A 20,519-nucleotide genomic window follows, 5' to 3' on the forward strand; every position below is an offset into this window, starting at 1 on the left:
TTGTAAGTTTTTATAACCTATTTTTGGTGCTTATCAGAATAGAGAATATATGTCACCAGAACACTGGCTTTAGGCGATGAGGCAATGCCTAGAGATAGGACGAGTCAAGGAGACAAAAACCTGTCACCAACCATAATGAATATTGTGTTGTGTCATTGAGGTCCCTTATTTCTGACTTGTGATCATGTTCCAGGTGGGATCGCGGTCGACTGGGAACACAATCTTTTGTTCTGGGCTGACTCAGGAACATCTACAATTGAAGTCACAGATTTGGAAGGAAAGTATCGCAAGGTTCTCTTCTGGAACCAGATGGAAAAGCCAAGGGCCATTGTAGTACATCCTGGTCAAGGGTAAGTTAGAGATGTAAGACTTTCTTAATAGCCCATATACTTCTCTTCAGAACGGATGTTTCAGATGTTTGTAAATGAAAATATGAAGTTAAGAGTTTTAATCACATGACTGAATAAAGATTTCATTCTGCCAATATTCAAATGTAGAGCTTGATAAAGATTGGAAGAAAAAATGTTGTTTAAAACTTTTTTGGGATGAGTTGTCTTACAGGTAAATGCTGTTTTTACTGTAACAGCTAAATTATCACGGCTTTTAATAGGACTAATAAATGGTTACAAAATTGATCTAGAGAATCAGAGGGTTTACAATACTATTATTGTTTTAGTATTTCCTGTGTTAGGAACAAAATTTTGATTTTGGATTTAAGTAATGTGCTTTAAGATTCTTTTAAATAATTAGAAACAATCGAAGTATTTATTTTGTGTGTGCAGATCGATATTTTGGACAGACTGGGGAAGTGTTCCAAAAATTGAGCGAGGAAACATGGACGGAACTGAGCGAATGGTATTAGCGAACACATCACTTTTCTGGCCTAATGGTCTCACTCTGGACTACGCCACTGACAAGCTCTACTGGGCAGATGCCAAGCACCATGTCATAGAATGCTCCGATCTCTACGGCAAGAACAGACGCACTGTTATAGATCGAGGTAAAAGTCCACATACATTTAAAAATTGATATCTTTTTTTTTTTATTATTTACACCATTGGAAATCAAGTTGTTACTTAAATAGTATTTTTACACTTAACTTTAAAAAAAGGTTGGAGAAAAATAATCAATTACCTCTGTGTGATGTGAGCAGAGTTTTCTCAACCCTTGGTTAACATTGGTACTAATACTAGTAGTTTATTTACAGGACTACCCCACCCATTCGCCCTGACTTTGTTTGAAGATGAACTATACTGGACAGACTGGCATACCAAAAGTATAAACAAGGCCAATAAATTCACCGGCAATGATGTGGAAACCATCCGCAATCGTCTCCACTTCCCCATGGATATCCACACCTTCCACCCACAAAGACAACCCATGTGTGAGTACCCATCCCATAACTGGTGTTTCTACATATCTGTATATCCATCCTGTTACCTCTATATTACAGGTACCTTATTTTTGTCGCATACTTGTAGTTTCTACTTATCAATATTTCAGTGGTTGAAAATGATCAAGAAATATAGAAATATTGATCAATTTTGTGCAGATTTATAGGGATCTAATTTATACATATTCATAATTTAAGGAGGAAATGTATCAACAGGGATCAACCTTATGAATATATATCTATATATGTAATTGTGTTCTAGTTGAAAATCACTGTGGATTAAACAATGGAGGATGTAGTCATCTGTGTTTGCCAAATCGTGAGGACTATTCCTGTTCTTGTCCCACTGGTCAACACCTGTCCAAAGACCGACATTCTTGTATACAGGGTGAGTATATACTGTCCCAGGGGTCAACACCTGTCTTAAGACAGACACACCTGTATACAGGGTGAGTATTTACTGTCCTAGGAGTCAACACCTGTCTTAAGACAGACACACCTGTATACAGGGTAAGTATTTACTGTCCCAGGGGTCAACACCTGTCTTAAGACAGACACAACTGTATACAGGGTAAGTATTTATTGTCCCAGGGGTCAACACCTGTCTTAAGACGGACACACCTGTATACAGGGTGAGTATTTACTGTCCCAGGGGTCAACACCTGTCTTAAGACAGACACACCTGTATACAGGGTGAGTATTTACTGTCTCAGGGGTCAACACCTGTCTTAAGACAGACACACCTGTATACAGGGTGAGTATTTACTGTCCCAGGGGTCAACACCTGTCCGAAGACAGACACACCTGTATACATGGTGAGTATTTACTGTCCTAGGAGTCAACACCTGTCTTAAGACAGACACACATGTATACAGGGTGAGTATTTACTGTCCCAGGGGTCAACACCTGTCTTAAGACAGACACACATGTATACATAAATCATGCATGTAGGGATCTATACCAGTATAGTGTACATGTTTACAGTAAACAGTATGTATCAGGCGAGTTCTTTGATCTAATTTACCTGGTATTACATGTAAGTTTGAGTTATCTCATTGAGCATCTGTTAAGAAATTAAAATAAATCACACGCCTGAATGGAAGCATTCAAGGGGTCCTACTTTGGGAAACAATCGTACCCAAGGAAAACCAAAGTGAAGGTGCTACCTGACTGACCAATCTCAACTGTTAACAGGTTCAAATTCAAGATAAAACATTTAGACTGGTTCCATTGTTATTTGTAAATATGTATACATATCTACATGTATTTTAATGTTTTAATGTTTGTTATTAGAGTCTGCAGAATTCAATTGAGTTAGGTTGTCACTAACAAACTCAGCCTTACCTTAACTTCTGTTTCCTGTAAGTTTACTGATGTCTTACATATTGTTTTTCCTTAATACTTTTCAGCCATGGAGAATTTCCTGGTGTTTTCTACCAGATCAGACCTGCGACGCATCAGCATGGACACACCGGACAAGACTGATGTGGTCATCCCATTGGTCAATGTTGTCAGTGCAGTAGGAGTGGACTTTGATGCTTCCCTGGACATGATATACTGGACAGACACGGGAACTGATACTATCAGCAGGGCTCATTGGGATGGATCTCAGGAGGAGGTAAGACCGAGAAATCAGGTTGTTCATCTGTTCAAGAAACTGCTGGTTATGCTCTGTTTTCTTCCTTTTCTCCAAGACTTGATGTGCAAAACTTTAAAACTTCAGTAAAACCTTGTCATCCATTTTCTTTTCATTTTGGAAATGAAAATGCTTCTGTGAATTGTCAAAATGTTGTCAAGGTATATATTTAAACACGAATATGTGCAAGGTTCATCAAGAGATATTTTTCTGGAACTGAAATGTTATTGTAATCTTTCTCATCATTGATATATGTATCAATGTAACACCTGTCCGAGTCCATATCAATACAACACCTGTCAGAGTCAGTATCAATACAACACCTGTCTGAGTCCGTATCAATACAACACCTGTCCGAGTCCGTATCAATATAACACCTGTCAGAGTCCGTATCAATACAACACCTGTCCGAGTCCGTATCAATACAACACCTGTCCGAGTCCGTATCAATATAACACCTGTCCGAGTCCGTATCAATATAACACCTGTCCGAGTCCGTATCAATATAACACCTGTCCGAGTCCATTGTCTGGTCAGTGTATCCTACAGAGATCATGAACAATTGGCCAATAATACAATATTTTCTTATTTCCTATTAAGGTGGTAGTGGGTAACTGCCTGGAGTTCCCCACTGGACTGGCTGTTGATTGGCTGGGCCGAAAAATGTACTGGACAGACTCTGAACTAGATGTCATTGAAGTGTCAAACCTCAACGGAACCGTTCGAAGTATCTTGATTTGGGAACGTCTTGATCAACCACGTGACATCATCGTCGACCCAAACAAAGGGTAATAAGCACTGTAGAAATGAATGATGATAGGTCTGCAATCTTCAAATAGTTGGTCATTTTCTTAAACATCTGAATAAGTGTCTTGTTTAAGGAACTTAATATAAAATATTATATATATTTTATTTTGTATATATAAAAATAATATAATATATAAATATTATATTATATTTTATAATACAAATAATATATATTATTTATATTATAAGATATAATGCAGTGTAATGAGACACACTTACATTTATGAATATGTGTTGTTTCCTATGAAGAGAAATCTTAGTGCTTTTGATGCTGTCAGACATTGCACTATATTGTAGTTGCTTTAATTGTTTGGTATTTTTTTGTTTTGTTTTTTGTTTACATTGTTGAAATCTGATAATGACACTATTTGTGGAACTTGTTTACACATTATCATATTATCAAAGTTATTGGAACATCTATCAAACAACCTTTCTAAAGCAGAATCTTCCACCAGAGAGTATTCTGATGGGATTTATATAATATATATCTTATTTAGGTTCATGTATTGGACTGATTGGGGTAAGAATGCCAAGATAGAGAAGGCAGGCATGGATGGTAAAGGGCGTCACGCTCTGATTAGCAGCAACCTGACATGGCCCAATGGTCTAGCACTGGATCAAAGGAGGAACAGAATCTACTGGACGGATGCTGGACGTAAAATGATTGAATCGGCTACGACAGAGGGACTGGAACGACAGGTACATATTATTTGGGGGACATGGGTCTAAAAATATCACTTTAAACTGTACACTCATTAGAAAAAAACCTCGCTCATAGATGTATTTCCAGGCATCTGTTTATCACAACCACCTTTGTTTAATACTGATGTCAGTAGATTACAAAAGTCACTGTTGATGTCCTATGCTCAATGTAGAATGTGTTTTTGCCTTTATTTCAAATATGATACCTAGTGCTGTGTTCCATCAATATACAAGTGCTGATCTTCATCACCATATATCTATTTACATTGTATATGATGCTCATGACTCTCTACACAATGCTGTGAAGCTGTTTGCTTATGTATCTCATCAACATTATCCTTAATAATAAAAAACGTAAAACAGATATGAGGGGCAATAAATTGGTTTGACTGGCTGCAGTTTTTTATATTTACTTTCTGAGCAGTTAAATATGATGTTTCTTTACAAAATTATTTTTGCTTATATAGAAATAACACATTATTTCAAAATCCAAACTTTTTTCATCAACAAATGAACATTTTTGTAAGAAATGAAGCAAAGGTAAGCAGAAGACAACAAATTTGACATCTTGTCATACATCATCCTTGTATCAAAAATGGCATCTTCTGAAATTTTTTTTCTTAAGTGGCTAGGTTAGATTGACCATTGAGTGCTGACCTCTGGTTTATGACCCCTATTTGATGGCTACCATGTATGGCTTAGTGGACATAGCTTTATGCTCGCCCACTGACCATGTAAAAAAGTATGATAAAAAGGAACTATTCTGCAAAACCTGTTTGTATATCACAAACTGTCATAAATATGAAGACCAAAGAGAATGTTACAAAAATGTCTTATACTGTTGAAAAAAGTTACAAAGGTCATTTTATTTGGAAAGCTTTTGACTAGATAGTGTTGTATCCTTAGGGGTTAAGGATGGGGAGGGGTTGAGTATGTATTAATGTTCCATAGGCTGTATGATGTTTCATGGATCTAAGTCTGAGACAGGTTTAAGCTACTGATGTTTAAACCGTTCTGACCATAACAGTAATAACTTATTCATCCTTACTGTATTGTCTAGGTAATTATTGCTGTGGACTTGCCACGCCCGTTTGGTCTGGCATTGCACAACAACCAGATTTTCTGGACTGACTGGATTGATAAGGGTATCCACATGGCCAACAAATTTGACGGATCCAGTCGCAAGACGCTTCGTAGTAATCTCGGACATGTAATGGACGTTCGTATGTTCCACAAACCCAAACAGAAAAGTAAGTCATTTTCATGTAATTCTCTATATTACTTTGAGCAAGTAGTAGACATCCATATATTCTACAAATGAGAAATTTATGTCATATCCGTGGGGATATCTTACTTCAAACCAGATACTGTATAGTTGATAAATTTCGTTCTGCCAATATTTGGCGGTTGTCCTGGTTTGTGATACTTCACAAGTATTAAATTTGCACATATCTATAAACAAGTGTTGTTGTAAACAGGTATAACAGGTATTTTCTGAGATTTTCATTAATTATAGAAATGCTTCGTGGATACTTAATTTTGTGTTATCTTTATTGACGTTGAATAAGGCAAAATTAAATTTTCCTCAAATATTACCAACTATACAGTATTTTGTAACAACATCTAGACTGTATTGAAGTTTTGATCTAGAAATCTTGAAATTGCTAAAAGGAAACATATGAATTTACTTGGAAGCCATTTACAGTCTAGTGGAAACCTACAATTTTACTGTACTTTCTGTGTTATAAGCTGCACAGGTTTATAAGCAGCAAAGCCATTTTTATATGATCAACATATTAGCCACACCGAAATAAAAGTTGCACCCTTTCTAATGATGTGGTAACCATTATTTTGACCAATGTTCGTTGATATAATAGGCAATGGAAGGCAATTTATCAAGATCCTCAGTGAAATAGTTAATACAAATTTGCTATTGAAAATAATATTTTATTTTATTGATGTGTTTCAAAAACATAAAATAGCATTTATCAAACTCATTTGGCTTTGGAGCCTCCAAAGATTTTTTGTTTTTCTTCACTGCCGATTGTTTTTTTGTCCACACATAAACTACACTGGTATATAAGCCACACATCTGACAGTCAAGGACAAAAGCTATGGCTTTTAATCCGGAAAATAAGGTAATCCATACTTTTCTTAGCAAGTGAGGCTGTATTACCCTAGAAATGCTTCAGAGAGTTCAGGGAATCTGTATGCAGAACACATAGATCAGCTGAAAAAGCTGTGATTTGTCTCGACCAAGAACATGGATGTAGAGTGCTATTTTTAAATTTGACAGGACAGACACCATGCCAGGTAAACAATGGAGAATGCAGCCATCTTTGTTTGAACAATGCTGAGCCACAGCGATACAGCTGTGCTTGTCCAACTGGTGTGGTGATGAAATCTGATGGGAAAACTTGTGAGAATGGTAAGTAAAAACTAGTCTAAAAATAGGCCCATCTAATTCCATATTTAGATTGTGGGTTTTCTTTATTATAACTTTAGATAACGAAGATAATTATGTCACTGTGACCTACTTTTTCAATTTCATGCAGTTATTTGCTTATAGATTTTTTTCTTGTCATATTTTTTATTTATCAGGGTGGGAATGGTGACATTTCTATGTTTTACAACAATTTTGAATTCATTTTGTATGAAAATGTTTTGTATTTGATTTGTTCAAAGTTGTGTTTCAAATTTATGATTAAATTTTGTTAATTGTGTCCATGGTTTGTTACAGATATGACAAACTTCTTGATATTTGCACGTCGCACGGATATCAGAAAAATCTCTCTGGAAGTGGAATACTTTGCTGATGTTGTGATTCCACTTGGAGAATTAAGAAATGCTATAGCAGTAGATGTAGACTCAGTTCGAGGTGTGTAACTGGATTACTGATTACATTGTCACAGACACTAAACCACAGCACAATAAAACAGATTACTGATTACATCATCACTGACATAGATGTTTCAGATGAAAACAAGATTTAAAGTGCATTTACAAATTTCATTTGTTCTGCTGTGCAAAGCTTTCAAATTATTTACTCATATTTATTTTGATATTAATTCACTTATATATTTTACCTGAAATATAATAAAACTGTTCTGCTATTGCAGAGGATGTAACCCCATGAATGATATTATTTATTGCGACCTTGACCTGTTTGTATCCCTGTAAGGTGCAGACAATTTATAAATTGATTTCGTCTTTTCCTCTCTAACATGAAATCCTGTAGGAATACACGTTTTATATTTTCCAATCTTCAGGAAAGCTGTACTGGACAGACACAGTTCTAGACAAGGTAATGCGGGCTAACCTGGACGGGTCTCAAGTTGAGGAGGTCATCCGAAACGGACTTGATACACCAGATGGATTGGCTGTAGATGAAGTAGGGGGGAAAATATATTGGACTGACACTGGCCTCAACAGGATTGAGGTTGCAGACATTGATGGCACCATGAGAAAAGTTCTGTTTTGGAGAAACATTGACAAACCAAGGGCAATTACTCTCCATTATGAAGCAGGGTATGTTTGTCAATACGGACAAATTATCACAAAACTGGCTTTTCAATTGTCAGTGTCAGTGTTTAAGCTAAAACTGCAAAGGCATATACTTAGAGGCTGGTTCTTTTAGTCTAAAACTTTGACAGGTTCTTTGAAATGTTAAAATTATTTTTTGTTCTAAAATGTTTTTTTCTTTGGTGCTGATCTGATAAGGGATATCTGACCATATGCGTTTGAAAGCTGGTCTCAAGATAATACTTCTAAAATGATTGAAGCTAATATGGTTGAAATTAAGATCATTGCAGTAAATGTAAATCTATAAACATGTTTTTCTACATAAAGATTCCTGTATTGGACTGATTGGGGAAAGAACCCGAAGATAGAAAGAGCTGATATGGATGGTAAAAATAGAGTGACTGTCGTCAAGGACAGACTGGGCTGGCCAAATGGACTTGTCATTGATAGACCAACAGCAAGGCTAATCTGGGCTGATGCCAGGATGGAGGTAGGCGTTTGTTGGATTATTTTATACAGATGATCCACACTTCAGAATTTTTATTGTTTCTTTGGATCTACAAAGTATCCAGGATTTTTTTTTTCCTTTGAAGTTCCTACATTTTATTGAATTAATTTCAAAATAAAAGTCTACAATTGTACTTTCTTGACCACCCACTCTTTTGTGGAAACATTACAAATTTATGAATGTTTTAAACATGTATTTTATAGACAAAATTATCTATTTTATATTGTTTGCCTTAGGCAGCTTCTGCAAATTCTGATATTACTGTGACCTTTTGTAGGTGATAGAGAGTACAGATCTACATGGACAGAACAGAAGAGTCCTTGTGTCAAAGATCAATCACCCATATGGACTGACCGTAGCTGGAAATCATCTTTACTGGACAGATTGGCTTAAGATGGCCATATTCCAGGCAGACAAGGACAGTGGTCAGAATCAAACAATACGCCGTAGAAACATGTCTGGTCTGATGGACATTCATGCTGTCCAGCTCAAGAGGGATGGTAAGTCTGCCAATTAGGGTGTGTCATTGAAGTTAAGGTAGATAATGTAATGAGGCATAAAGTTATCAGGAGAGGCAGTCAGGTCTTGCAGAATAGCTAAAGGAAATGATGTTGATTCACTAAGTCAATGGTTACTCTTGGATAGTGACCTGTTTGCTGTTAGAGTCAAGTTTGGACATCCCAGCTGTTAATTTAAAGATAGAATGCAGGTGCATTAGCGATTCAGCCATATCAACAGAATCAATCATTTTGTTTTACTGTTTAATGTTGAATTTTCGTATAGTGGATCTGTTAGCAGTCCAGTTTTAACAAAATAATCATCTGTTACCCTGATAATTTTCTATGGCTGCAGACAATAAGAATCACCGATACAGAATGTTTAACATCTACTTTATGCAACCAAAGTGTTAAAATGAAACCAAGGACAACTGAAATAAAACCTGAATATGGATCTGGTATTGATACTTGGTGAAATATGACTTACCTCCCTTCATACTGGTTTTGCCTGGTATTACTTTTCAGGGACAACTTTTTACTTATTAAAATTTCCATTCTGATCATTCAATGTCTTGATATATTTTCATGTACAAATTAGTTTGTGATTCAACAAAATATTTGAAATGTTTCTTCTTTGATTAAACATGTAATATACCTTTATCTAATGATAAGGACTGTGAAATTCCTTATTCTGAAGGAGGTTTTTTGTCCCCCTTTTAGTCGAATTGTTTTTTGTGAATTGCTTATCATATCCATGCTAGGTTTATGCATTTAAAATTAATTTTCATTTTTATTTACCTTTAACAGGCAGCAGTGTGATAAACAAGTGTGGGAAAAACAACGGTGGTTGCAGCCATCTATGCCTTCCCAATCCCCGGGGATTCTCGTGTGCTTGTCCCACTGGCCTACTCATGATGGAGGATGAAAAAACATGTAATGCAAGTAAGTATATCTCAACTACAGAAATCCAAATGTAAGTATCACAAACCAAAATGTATAAGGAGCTAAATTGGACAGAATCATAGTAACAAAAAAGATCTCAACAAGTTGGTTTTTATGCAGAGACAAAAGAAACAATATCTCGTAATATTTTCTTCAGGTTGGTAATTTTTAAAAGAATAGAATTTCTTATAACATTACCAGTAGAAGATTTCAATGACTCCAGCATAGCCTAAATGACTACAGTACATTGTTACCATTTTTGTGAAATTTTTGGTCTATAATTTGTTTTCCATCTCATCACCCTATTTTTGACCTTTGTGTACTTGTGATTATAGTGCAGCTGAAAAGGGTGGTTGATTCTGTTCCATCTCATACACTACATACATTAGTGCTAGTATGCTCCATACTGGTTATTTGTCTTATGAAGGTGACTGTGTAGTCATCAAAACGTTACACTCAAAATCTGATGAAGGTGACTGTGTAGTCATCAAAACCTCGCACTCAAATCTGATGAAGGTGACTGTGTAGTCATCAAAACGTTACACTAATCTTCTACCGGTTATGTTATATAAGAACTTCTGTTCTATATTTTGTAAAAGAAACAAGTTAATATCTTTCAGCTATATTGTTCTTGCAAACTGGTGTTTATATGATCAACACTCCTTATATGTACTTTGTATATTTGGTAAGATGGTATATTGTAAAGTTGCCAAACTAGGGCTGACGAGATAAAGAAGGAAGGCGGAACGCTTATCTGGACTAGGTTAATCATCTTGGACTAGATAACACTTGTAGCTGGAGATTTTGTGTTGAGGTTTTAGAGTTTCTTCTGCAGGGCCCTATCTTAACAGTCAATCATTTTTTAAATAATGATAAAGTAGAACTTACTAGGAATGTACAATTGTCTAAACTTAACCTTTAAATAGAAACTTTAGTTTGTTGAGGAGACAAAGGTTGAAAACATAAGTAAATCTGAACTAATAATGATGAAAACATAAGTAAATCTTTAGTAAATCTGTCAACAGTGACAAGATGTCATTGTTGGAAAACAATTTATTCAGAGTTTAGAGAAGTTTCCAATGTTCAGATCCCATTCTTGCCTATGAATTTTAGTCTTGTTGCAAATTAATGCTATACATATCAAAATAAGTTGAACAGATTGCATCTGCATATTCTAATACATGTAGATATTTGTAAATGATACTGTAAAAATTGCACCTGCCTTTTCCTTGATGCTACAGTGCCGAGCAAGTATCTGCTATTTGCAAGTCGTGGAAGTATTCGTCACATCTCCCTTGATACGACAGACATGACCGATGTTTATCTTCCCATGAATAACCTTCATAATGTCATAGCATTGGATTATGACATACAAGACAACAAGATGTACTACACTGACGTGCTCCTGGACGTCATCAGGTAAGTTGTACAGACCAGTGTGAATTATTGTTATTCAATTAAATAATCTTGTCTCAAATTCATTTCTCTGTTAAAAATCAAAAGCTGGGATGTGAAAAAAATCTAGGCTTTTTATGATAAAGTAAATACAAGTGGTTATTTTAGAAATAAACTGTGGATTATTAAATTTACTTGGTAGAAATCTCATTCAGTGAAATAAGCCAAGCTATTCTGTTTGAAGCAATCTCATTATGGATGTCAACCAAACTGAAATGAGATGCTGTCCCTAGAAGTCTCTAAGTTGGCCCACCTGGGCTTATTGGAGAATATATCTGATATATTAATTATCTTGTAAGCCATAAAAAGTGGTTATAATATTGTCTTGTTGGTGACTGTTACAGGCGTTCTAACCTAGATGGTACAGAACCAGAGACTATTGTCTCGCAGAATTTGGAAACAACTGATGGGCTGGCAGTTGATTGGATTGGTCGCAATCTTTTCTGGACAGATACAGGTAAACACATGCTTTTTTCTGAACAGAAACATGTAAATACATATTTATTTCTGTATATTTCTGGGCAGTTAATCTTTAATTTTATAAATTTAATTTAGCAATTTTTTTTATAGAAAAAAAGACAAATATGGCTTTCTTTTATGTGTCTTTTGTTAATTCTATTACAATACTAAGATAGCTCTGTTACAATACTAAGATAACTCTGTTACAATACTAAGATAACTCTGTTACAATACTAAGATAACTCTGTTACAATACTAAGGTAACTCTGTTACAATACTAAGATAACTCTATTACAATACTCATATAACTCTATTACAATACTAAGATAACTCTATTACAATACTAAGATAACTCTGTTACAATACTAAGACAATACTAAGATAACTCCGTTACAATACTAAGATAACTCCGTTACAATACTAAGATAACTCTGTTACAATACTAAGATAACTATTACAATACTAAGATAACTCCGTTATAATACTAAGATAACTCTGTTACAATACTAAGAGTTAAGATAACTCTATTACAATACTAAGATAACTCTATTACAATACTAAGATAACTCCATTACAATACTAAGATAACTCCATTACAATACTAAGATAACTCTGTTACAATAATCATATAACTCTGTTACAATACTAAGATAACTCCGTTATAATACTAAGATAACTCCATTACAATACTAAGATAACTCTGAGATAACTCTGTTACAATACTAAGATAACTCTATTACAATACTAAGATAACTCTGTTACAATACTAAGATAACTCTGTTACAATACTAAGATAACTCTGTTACAATACTAAGATAACTCTGTTACAATACTAAGATAACTCTGTTACAATACTAAGATAACTCTGTTACAATACTAAGATAACTCTGTTACAATACTAAGATAACTCTGTTACAATACTAAGATAACTCTGTTACAATACTAAGATAACTCTGTTACAATACTAAGATAACTCTGTTACAATACTAAGATAACTCTATTACAATACTAAGATAACTCTGTTACAATACTAAGATAACTCTGTTACAATACTAAGATAACTCTGTTACAATACTAAGATAACTAACTTGTTACAATACTAAGATAACTCTATTACAATACTAAGATAACTCTTTACTGTACTACTGTTACAATACTAAGATAACTCTGTTACAATACTAAGATAACTCTGTTACAATACTAAGATAACTCTGTTTACTAAGATACTCTGTTACAATACTAAGATAACTCTGTTACAATACTGAGATAACTCTGTTACAATACTGAGATAACTCTGTTACAATACTAAGATAACTCTGTTACAGTACTAAGATAACTCTGTTACAATACTAAGATAACTCTGTTACAATACTAAGATAACTGTTACAATACTAAGATATCTCTATTACAATACTAAGATAACTCTGTTACAGTACTAAGATAACTCTGTTACAATACTAAGATAACTCTGTTACAATACGAATTTCAGGTCGGGATGTTATTGAAGTGGCTTGGCTGGATGGTTCCTACAGAAAAAGACTGATTTACAAAAACCTTGATGAACCTCGTGCTATTGCACTTTTTCCCAGTAAAGGGTAAGAGTTTCATTGTTCAATATATGACCACCAGTTGGACTATGGGTTCCGTGGCTTCTGCTGGATGTGTTGAATGAAAATGAATATCCAGTTCATACCAGCTTAAATGATATGAATCTGTATATTTGGAACTTGATATATTATCTGTATCTAAATAAAAGTCCTTTATCACCATCTCAAAGTTTTGTTTCCTAAAACGATCTTGAATTTTTCAAGGATTTAGGAAATAAGCAAAAATAATGTTGATCTAATTGTACCCATCGTCCTATAAATAAAATCTCTTCTAGTAGTTTTTATATTAGAAATTTGGATGAAAAGTAAATATATTCTACTGACTATTTGACAGATTGATCTACTGGACAGACTGGGGAGCAGAACCAAAGATAGAAAAGGCTTTCATGGATGGCACCAATCGCTCCGTCATTATAAGAACCAGTTTAGGTAATAAAGATTGTTCAACTGTGTAGATAAGTAACAGATAGTCCTACTTAAACCTTGTAATGAACTGTTTACAGTTTTCCACTTTATGATAGACTGTTTTGATTTTAATGTGATTTTGTTTTTAACATTACTTGTAAAGAAGCTGAAACATATATGGTTATTTTTTAAATTCTTGTTTGAAAACACCTTATATATTAAATTGCATAATGGGGGGGTCAAATGTGGAAATCTAGAGATCTTTACTTTTAAAATCTTTCAAGTGGAGATTGATGCTCATAAATTCAATCACAACCACAACACCATTTAGAGTAACCATCACAGTTTAGGAATTTAACAAAATACTTAAGTGAAGATAATTGATTTCATCTTAAAAATCTCTGGTTTTGGACTAAAATCATTTAGTTCAATATTTGAGAATGTTTATTAAACCTTAGTCGATACCACGTCATACTAAGAATATGATATATACCAACTCCTTTCAGTAGTTAATAATTGAAACAATTTTTTTTTTCAAATTAGGTGAATTCTAGTTGATTTGAAACATCAGCAGAGTTTGAAGGTGACAGAAATTTGTATCACTACCTGATAGAAATGGTTTTCAAATTTTGTGATTTTGGTTCCAGGCTTCCCTAATGGTTTGTCTATAGATTATTCTGCAAATAGACTATACTGGGTGGATGCTAAACTTGACAAAATCGAGACTTCTGACCTGGCAGGAGGAAATCGAGTGACCCTAATACAACACATCTCCCATCCTTTTGGCCTGGTTGTGGTAAGTGTCTGTTTGCGTGCAAATAAGATAGACAACTCTTCATAAAAAAAATCTGTTGAAGTAATATTGTCAAAAATATTCTCGACAAAATTTATGGATTGCCTCTTCTATTTTCTGAAATGTATCATGGAAGAAATTTTGTAGAAGGTTTCAATCATGTTTGCATCAATTGATTTGGTAGATTTTTAGAGTCTCCCTTCTCTGTTGTTAAGTACAAAATACTGGAAGATTTGATACATGTACTGCCTTGATTAAATAACATCTACATCTTATTCCTTTCTAAGGAGTAAATAAGATTCTCTTTACAAGAAGTTCAGTGTGTAGAAAGGTCTGGTAAAACTTTTAGCATTGACAATACTGGTAAGAATCTGAAATGTGTTGACATTTTAGATTTGATCAGTTGGTAAAATCAATATTTACAGTTAATTTCTTTTAGAAAAAATACATTTTTTTTTTTCAATTTGAAATTAAGATAATGAATGCAGTCATGGTGGATGGAAAAGAGAAATTAAAGAATTAAAAAAAAAATTATGTTAATTGTATGCAGTTATATGATGTTTTAAAAAGACATCTGTAGATTCATGTCAGTGATTCAGACATACATATTGTACATTACATTTCTGTAGTGTGTAAAATGTTTATCTATCTTGTCTCAGTATGGTGATCACATTTACTGGACCGACTGGCAAACAGAGCTGATAGAAAAGGCAAGCAAACACACAGGCAAGAATCGAGAGGTCATACAACAAAGTCTGGAGGGACTCATGGACATAGAGGTGGTGGCAGACGATAGACAAACAGGTATGTAATGGTGGTAGACGATAGACAAACAGGTATGTAATGGTGGCAGACGATAGACAAACAGGTATGTAATGGTGGCAACGATAGACAAACAGGTGTGTAATGGTGGCAGACGATAGACAAACAGGTATGTAATGGTGGCAGACGATAGACAAACAGGTATGTAATGGTGGCAGACGATAGACAAACAGGTATGTAATGGTGGCAGACGATAGACAAACAGGTATGTAATGGTGGCAGACGATAGACAAACAGGTGTGTAATGGTGGCAGACGATAGACAAACAGGTGTGTAATGGTGGCAGACGATAGACAAACAGGTATGTAATGGTGGCAGACGATAGACAAACAGGTGTGTAATGGTGTCAGACGATAGACAAACAGGTAGGTAATGGTGGCAGACGATAGACAAACAGGTGTGTAATGTTGGCAGACGATAGACAAACAGGTATGTAATGGTGTCAGACAAACAGGTATGTAATGGTGTCAGACAAACAGGTTTTACCGCATTTTAACTTGACTTTTCTCTATCAAAACCCATATTATTGTCATTAAAATGAATGTTTTTTTCTTTCGTCTTAGAAATGTTTGAATTTTGATTCTGAATGATGTATTAATGTTATGTATTCACAGGAGAGAATGGTTGCTCCAACAACAATGGTGGTTGTACACACCTGTGTCTGGCCAATCCCTATGGATACACATGTGCTTGCCCTGACAAGCAAGATAGCATCGCATGTCTTGTGTGTAAGTAACCACTCTGTCACTCTGAGATCTGTCATTTATCTACACAATATTTGTTATTGCTATTTCTCGATAAGGATCACATCTATTTCTCTCAAATTTCATAGTTCAGTTCCTCTTGGTCCCTTATGTTGTGTATTCTATTTTGTGACATATTCAAAATGAAAGGCCAATAAGTGGCCATATTGGATTTTAAAGGTCGAATCTTCTTATCACTGATACTTGTAAAGTTCTGGATGGATTTTTTTCAAATTTTTTTTTAGATTCACATTTGTTACTAATTGTTGTGTGGCTAATTTTAAAACTGATTCAAAAATAAAGAGGTCACTAAAATCCATATGTAGGATTCCTTTATTTCCTTGTTTTGTCTTCTCCATTTTGTGACTGACCAGAAAAACTAATTTTATATGAAGGTTTCCCATGATTCCTATCTGTGATTATTTCATTACTGGACCATCGAAAAAATGAAACTGGGCGATAGATGGTCTTTTTGACAGAGTTTAGTCTCAGTATTTCTGATACGTACTCAGTGGATCATTCTAAGAGTTCATTAGGTATAGGTTACCATCTTGGACGTTGAGAGTGACTGTTTGTTTTTGCTGTATCTTGAGAATATGTGTCATTTTCAGACTTCATATTTAGTTTGCTATTGGCCTGTTGTTGTAACTATGTGGATTTTGGACTAATTTGAGGGAGGGAACAAGAAAGGAAAATTCCAATTAATTAATTACTAATAACATTTGTGCTGCAATTGCACCAAGATTCCCCTCAAATCCGTTTTTGAGTAGATTTTCCAGGTAAATAAATCAAGAATTCCAAGGCATATTTATCATTAGTAGCCTATTTTGGAAATACAGCTTATTAATTTGATGGACTTGAATGAAATGAAACCTTAATACTTGAAAATGATTAAATATTCAGAATTACAAAAACTGTCAATTTGATGTGTTATAGATCCTGTGAGCATTAACATGATACCAGATACAGATCCTCACCTTACTAGACAGCCTGTAAAGTAAGTACTTTAAATTTTAATTTGAGATTTGATTGGTGCAATACTGACATTCACCAGCTCCAAAGGAGGTATTGCCAATGTTGGTGCCAATTTTCTCTTCATACAATTTTTTTTCATATTTATTCCAATCTGAAGTTTTTGTATTTTTTTTTGTATTTTTTTTTTTTTTTTTTGAAGATTTGCAACACCCAGGTACAGGGAAGATTCTTACAGGCATAAAATGATGAGTCAGAAATGTTTGTTTTTGTTTATTGTCACTAAACTTGACCATGTGTAGGTTTGCTTCCAGTACACTTTCCAAGCATACATACATGAGTGATAGCAATTAACGTTTTGTACTTTTGTGTAATTTGACAGACCTTGTTCTGACAAGGATGCCACACTGGGACTATGCGAGCAGACACCTGTAGTAGAGTCAACAAATCCAGGTGAGTGATAGATTTACCTGTTTGGAAGGCTTTTCAAAATTCTGTTGTCTAGCTACATCTAACTGGTTTTATCCACCTTGAACACGTTTTCCATATTTTCATAATTTTCTTAAGTTCTACCAGTGGAATTTTTACCTCAAACTTGTTTCACGATGGTTCTGACCAAGTATTGTTATTTTCTAAAAATTGCATTCATTGACAAGACTACCATCTTGAGAATCACACTTGAAGTTCTATTTGTTTCATTGAGCTGAAAATTATAAAAATAAAGCAGAGAAAGTGATATGTTCAGCCTTCCAAAAACTTCCATATGGCAGCAATGGCCGACATTTTGTTACATGATTTTACAATCATGTTTCCCTGGAACAACACTTGTTTTAAACTTTCTACATAATTCTCAAGTTTTGTTATTGAGATTTTGCTCAAACTGGACTTGTGTTGTTATGCATTGGGTCCATTCTGAAATCCCAAGTTCCACCATCTTGAAAAACACATCAGTTCCAGTTTGAAGGAGCCAAAGAGCTGATTTTTTCAAGGAATGTTGATATTCTGAAATGAAGATTGTATTTGTTACCTGTACTGCAAAATATTCCGACTTGGTTTCATCATTTAGTAATTGTTCCTACTAACACAACACTTATTAGATGTTACAGTACTGAAACATTAAAACAACCTTGAAATCAGGCCCCACTTGTATAAAACATCTCAACTTGAGATTTCCTCAAGTCGAGATTTTCCTCTGCTGATATCTCCTCAAAAACGGCTTGTATAAAATTTTCTCAAGGAACTTGAGGAAGGCATCGGCTAGGATGTCCTGAAATTCCTTGAGGAATTTCCATACAAGATATTTTCAAGGAGATATTAGCTGAGGAAAATCTGGGCTTGAGGAAATCTGAAATTGAGATATTTTACACAAGTGGGGCCAGGTCAGCCAGAGGGTGCTAATGAACTTTGCTTCCAGTTACAGCAACTAGTCAGTGGAAGATGGTGGTGTTGGGTGTGGTCGTTGTCCTGCTGGTAGTAGTGATCTTTGTGGTGGCCTGCCAGGTCTACAAAAGGTATACCTCTCTCAAATCTGATACATGATCCTAATGACCTCTTTACCTCAAATATCAAAAGGACGTCATCATGTTTCCGGAGCCCAAGGGCAAGGTCACCCTTGCTTTATATAGAAAATCAGTAACTGATTCAATTTAAATACTTGTAACTTCATTCTTTAGTGGGAATGCTCATTCAGACTGTACTTTAAATTCCATTCTAATGTTTCAGGCGTAGAAGACAAGCTTACAATGTGGATAATGGGGAATTTTTGGCTCTCAATTTTGCCAATCCTACATATCAAAAAACGAGCACGGAGACTATCAACTCTGTGTCATCTACTTCCTCAAAGTTGTGGAGAATTTTTCGTTTTAATAAACATCGTGTAAGTATGCCATTCATTGATACAATAAGACCATTAATGTGGTCTGGTAAACAGTTTGTGTTGCCTGAGAAAATATGAAAACACAAAAGTTCAAAAGAAAGCATGGAACCGGTATAATGTGGTGCAGCAAATAGGTTTTTAGGTCATCTGACTGAAAGGCATCATCGTAAACATTTTCAATGGCCATGGCCGCCATCTTGAAAACACATTTTCGACTTCTTCTTAAGTTCAAATTTTGAAATCTTGTATTTGATGTCAGATGACCATTAAGGCCCATGGGCCTCTTGTTAAGTCTTCATCTTAGAAGTTGAAAATTGATATTCCAATTTGTGTAACTATGACCATGCATTATGTTAGCCAAACAATTACTGAATGCATACACAAAAGGTTTGTCCTTATTTTTATGAGAAACATATTTGCAGATTAAGTGATTATTCCGACACTGTATACGAGCAACATATATGGGAACTATTTAATTCCCTGTTTTAAATCTACTGCAGGACTTAATTAGTAAAACAGAGATTGATTTTAGAGTTTGAAGTCATTGATATCTTTGCTGGTATGGTGCTTTATATCAGTGGAAGTACTTTGTTCAGGTAGAATTGGTGTCAGTATTATGTTTAAAACAATGAAGGTTTTGTGTTGATCACAGTGTTAATATAGCACTTGATTTCAGGTTAAATATTTAGTTAAGATGGGATATTAATTGTCATTATAAGGTGCTATCAGTATCAAGAATTTGTTTCAGTCAATTTTGAAATTATGCAAAATTGTAAAAAAAAGTCCATTTTGTAAAGGTAGAATTTGTTTCAGTCAGTTTTGAAATTATGCAGAATTATCAAAAGTCCATGGTTTTGATGAAACTGTCCTTTTAAATGTCTCATTTCTTTTTTTTTCAGGATCAAGTTCAATTTTTGGAGTCATCACAAGAAAATGGACTCAATAATTCTGAGACCTGTATTTTAGTTCGACATAGAGAGGGTGGTGGTCATGTATCACAGCCTATGGCTATGACAGTAAACAGAAGTTTATTTAAAGCAAAATCTTCCAATCATTGTAAAGAACAAAAAGCAAATGTTCCATACCGACCAGTCGACACGTGAGACATGTAGCACCATGCGGCATCAAGCTCGTGTGGTGCGAACACAAATACATGACACCAATTCAGGGTCCCCTCAGGGCCAAACGAAAAAGGGCATATATATCATTTAATGTGTGCATCAATCGATGAAGGGCTGCTTCAGTCCCAGATAAAGAAATGATGTGATGTGGGTCCAGACAAATAAATCATGTGATATGGGCTGAGACAAGTCATACATTTGATGAGGGCCCAGGCAAATTAACCAAGTAATGTGGCACCAGAAATTTCAACCTTGTGAT

General features: G+C 34.8%; 1 protein-coding gene across 1 annotated transcript in view; it reads left to right on the forward strand.

Moving 5' to 3' along the window:
• The window catches only part of LOC132558744 (low-density lipoprotein receptor-related protein 4-like), a 43,754-nt gene extending 23,512 nt beyond the window's left edge, over positions 1-20,242 (forward strand). Inside the window, exons 13-38 of the mRNA XM_060223340.1 lie at positions 194-350; positions 783-1,000; positions 1,208-1,384; positions 1,656-1,781; positions 2,803-3,011; positions 3,630-3,817; positions 4,334-4,535; positions 5,599-5,788; positions 6,835-6,966; positions 7,279-7,416; positions 7,808-8,066; positions 8,388-8,550; positions 8,846-9,068; positions 9,873-10,007; positions 11,249-11,426; positions 11,807-11,919; positions 13,411-13,516; positions 13,863-13,957; positions 14,581-14,729; positions 15,386-15,530; positions 16,163-16,276; positions 17,228-17,288; positions 17,646-17,716; positions 18,684-18,774; positions 18,986-19,139; positions 20,039-20,242. Of these exons, the coding sequence (XP_060079323.1) occupies positions 194-350; positions 783-1,000; positions 1,208-1,384; positions 1,656-1,781; positions 2,803-3,011; positions 3,630-3,817; positions 4,334-4,535; positions 5,599-5,788; positions 6,835-6,966; positions 7,279-7,416; positions 7,808-8,066; positions 8,388-8,550; positions 8,846-9,068; positions 9,873-10,007; positions 11,249-11,426; positions 11,807-11,919; positions 13,411-13,516; positions 13,863-13,957; positions 14,581-14,729; positions 15,386-15,530; positions 16,163-16,276; positions 17,228-17,288; positions 17,646-17,716; positions 18,684-18,774; positions 18,986-19,139; positions 20,039-20,242 (3,998 nt within the window). The remainder of the gene's footprint in view (positions 1-193; positions 351-782; positions 1,001-1,207; positions 1,385-1,655; positions 1,782-2,802; positions 3,012-3,629; positions 3,818-4,333; positions 4,536-5,598; positions 5,789-6,834; positions 6,967-7,278; positions 7,417-7,807; positions 8,067-8,387; positions 8,551-8,845; positions 9,069-9,872; positions 10,008-11,248; positions 11,427-11,806; positions 11,920-13,410; positions 13,517-13,862; positions 13,958-14,580; positions 14,730-15,385; positions 15,531-16,162; positions 16,277-17,227; positions 17,289-17,645; positions 17,717-18,683; positions 18,775-18,985; positions 19,140-20,038) is intronic.
• Positions 20,243-20,519: the final 277 nt, after the last annotated feature.

The sequence above is a fragment of the Ylistrum balloti genome, unplaced genomic scaffold (assembly GCF_031769215.1).
Source record: "Ylistrum balloti isolate Yb309-2 unplaced genomic scaffold, AGI_CSIRO_Ybal_v1 Utg370820, whole genome shotgun sequence".
In the NCBI taxonomy this organism is placed as follows: Eukaryota; Metazoa; Mollusca; class Bivalvia; order Pectinida; family Pectinidae; genus Ylistrum; species Ylistrum balloti.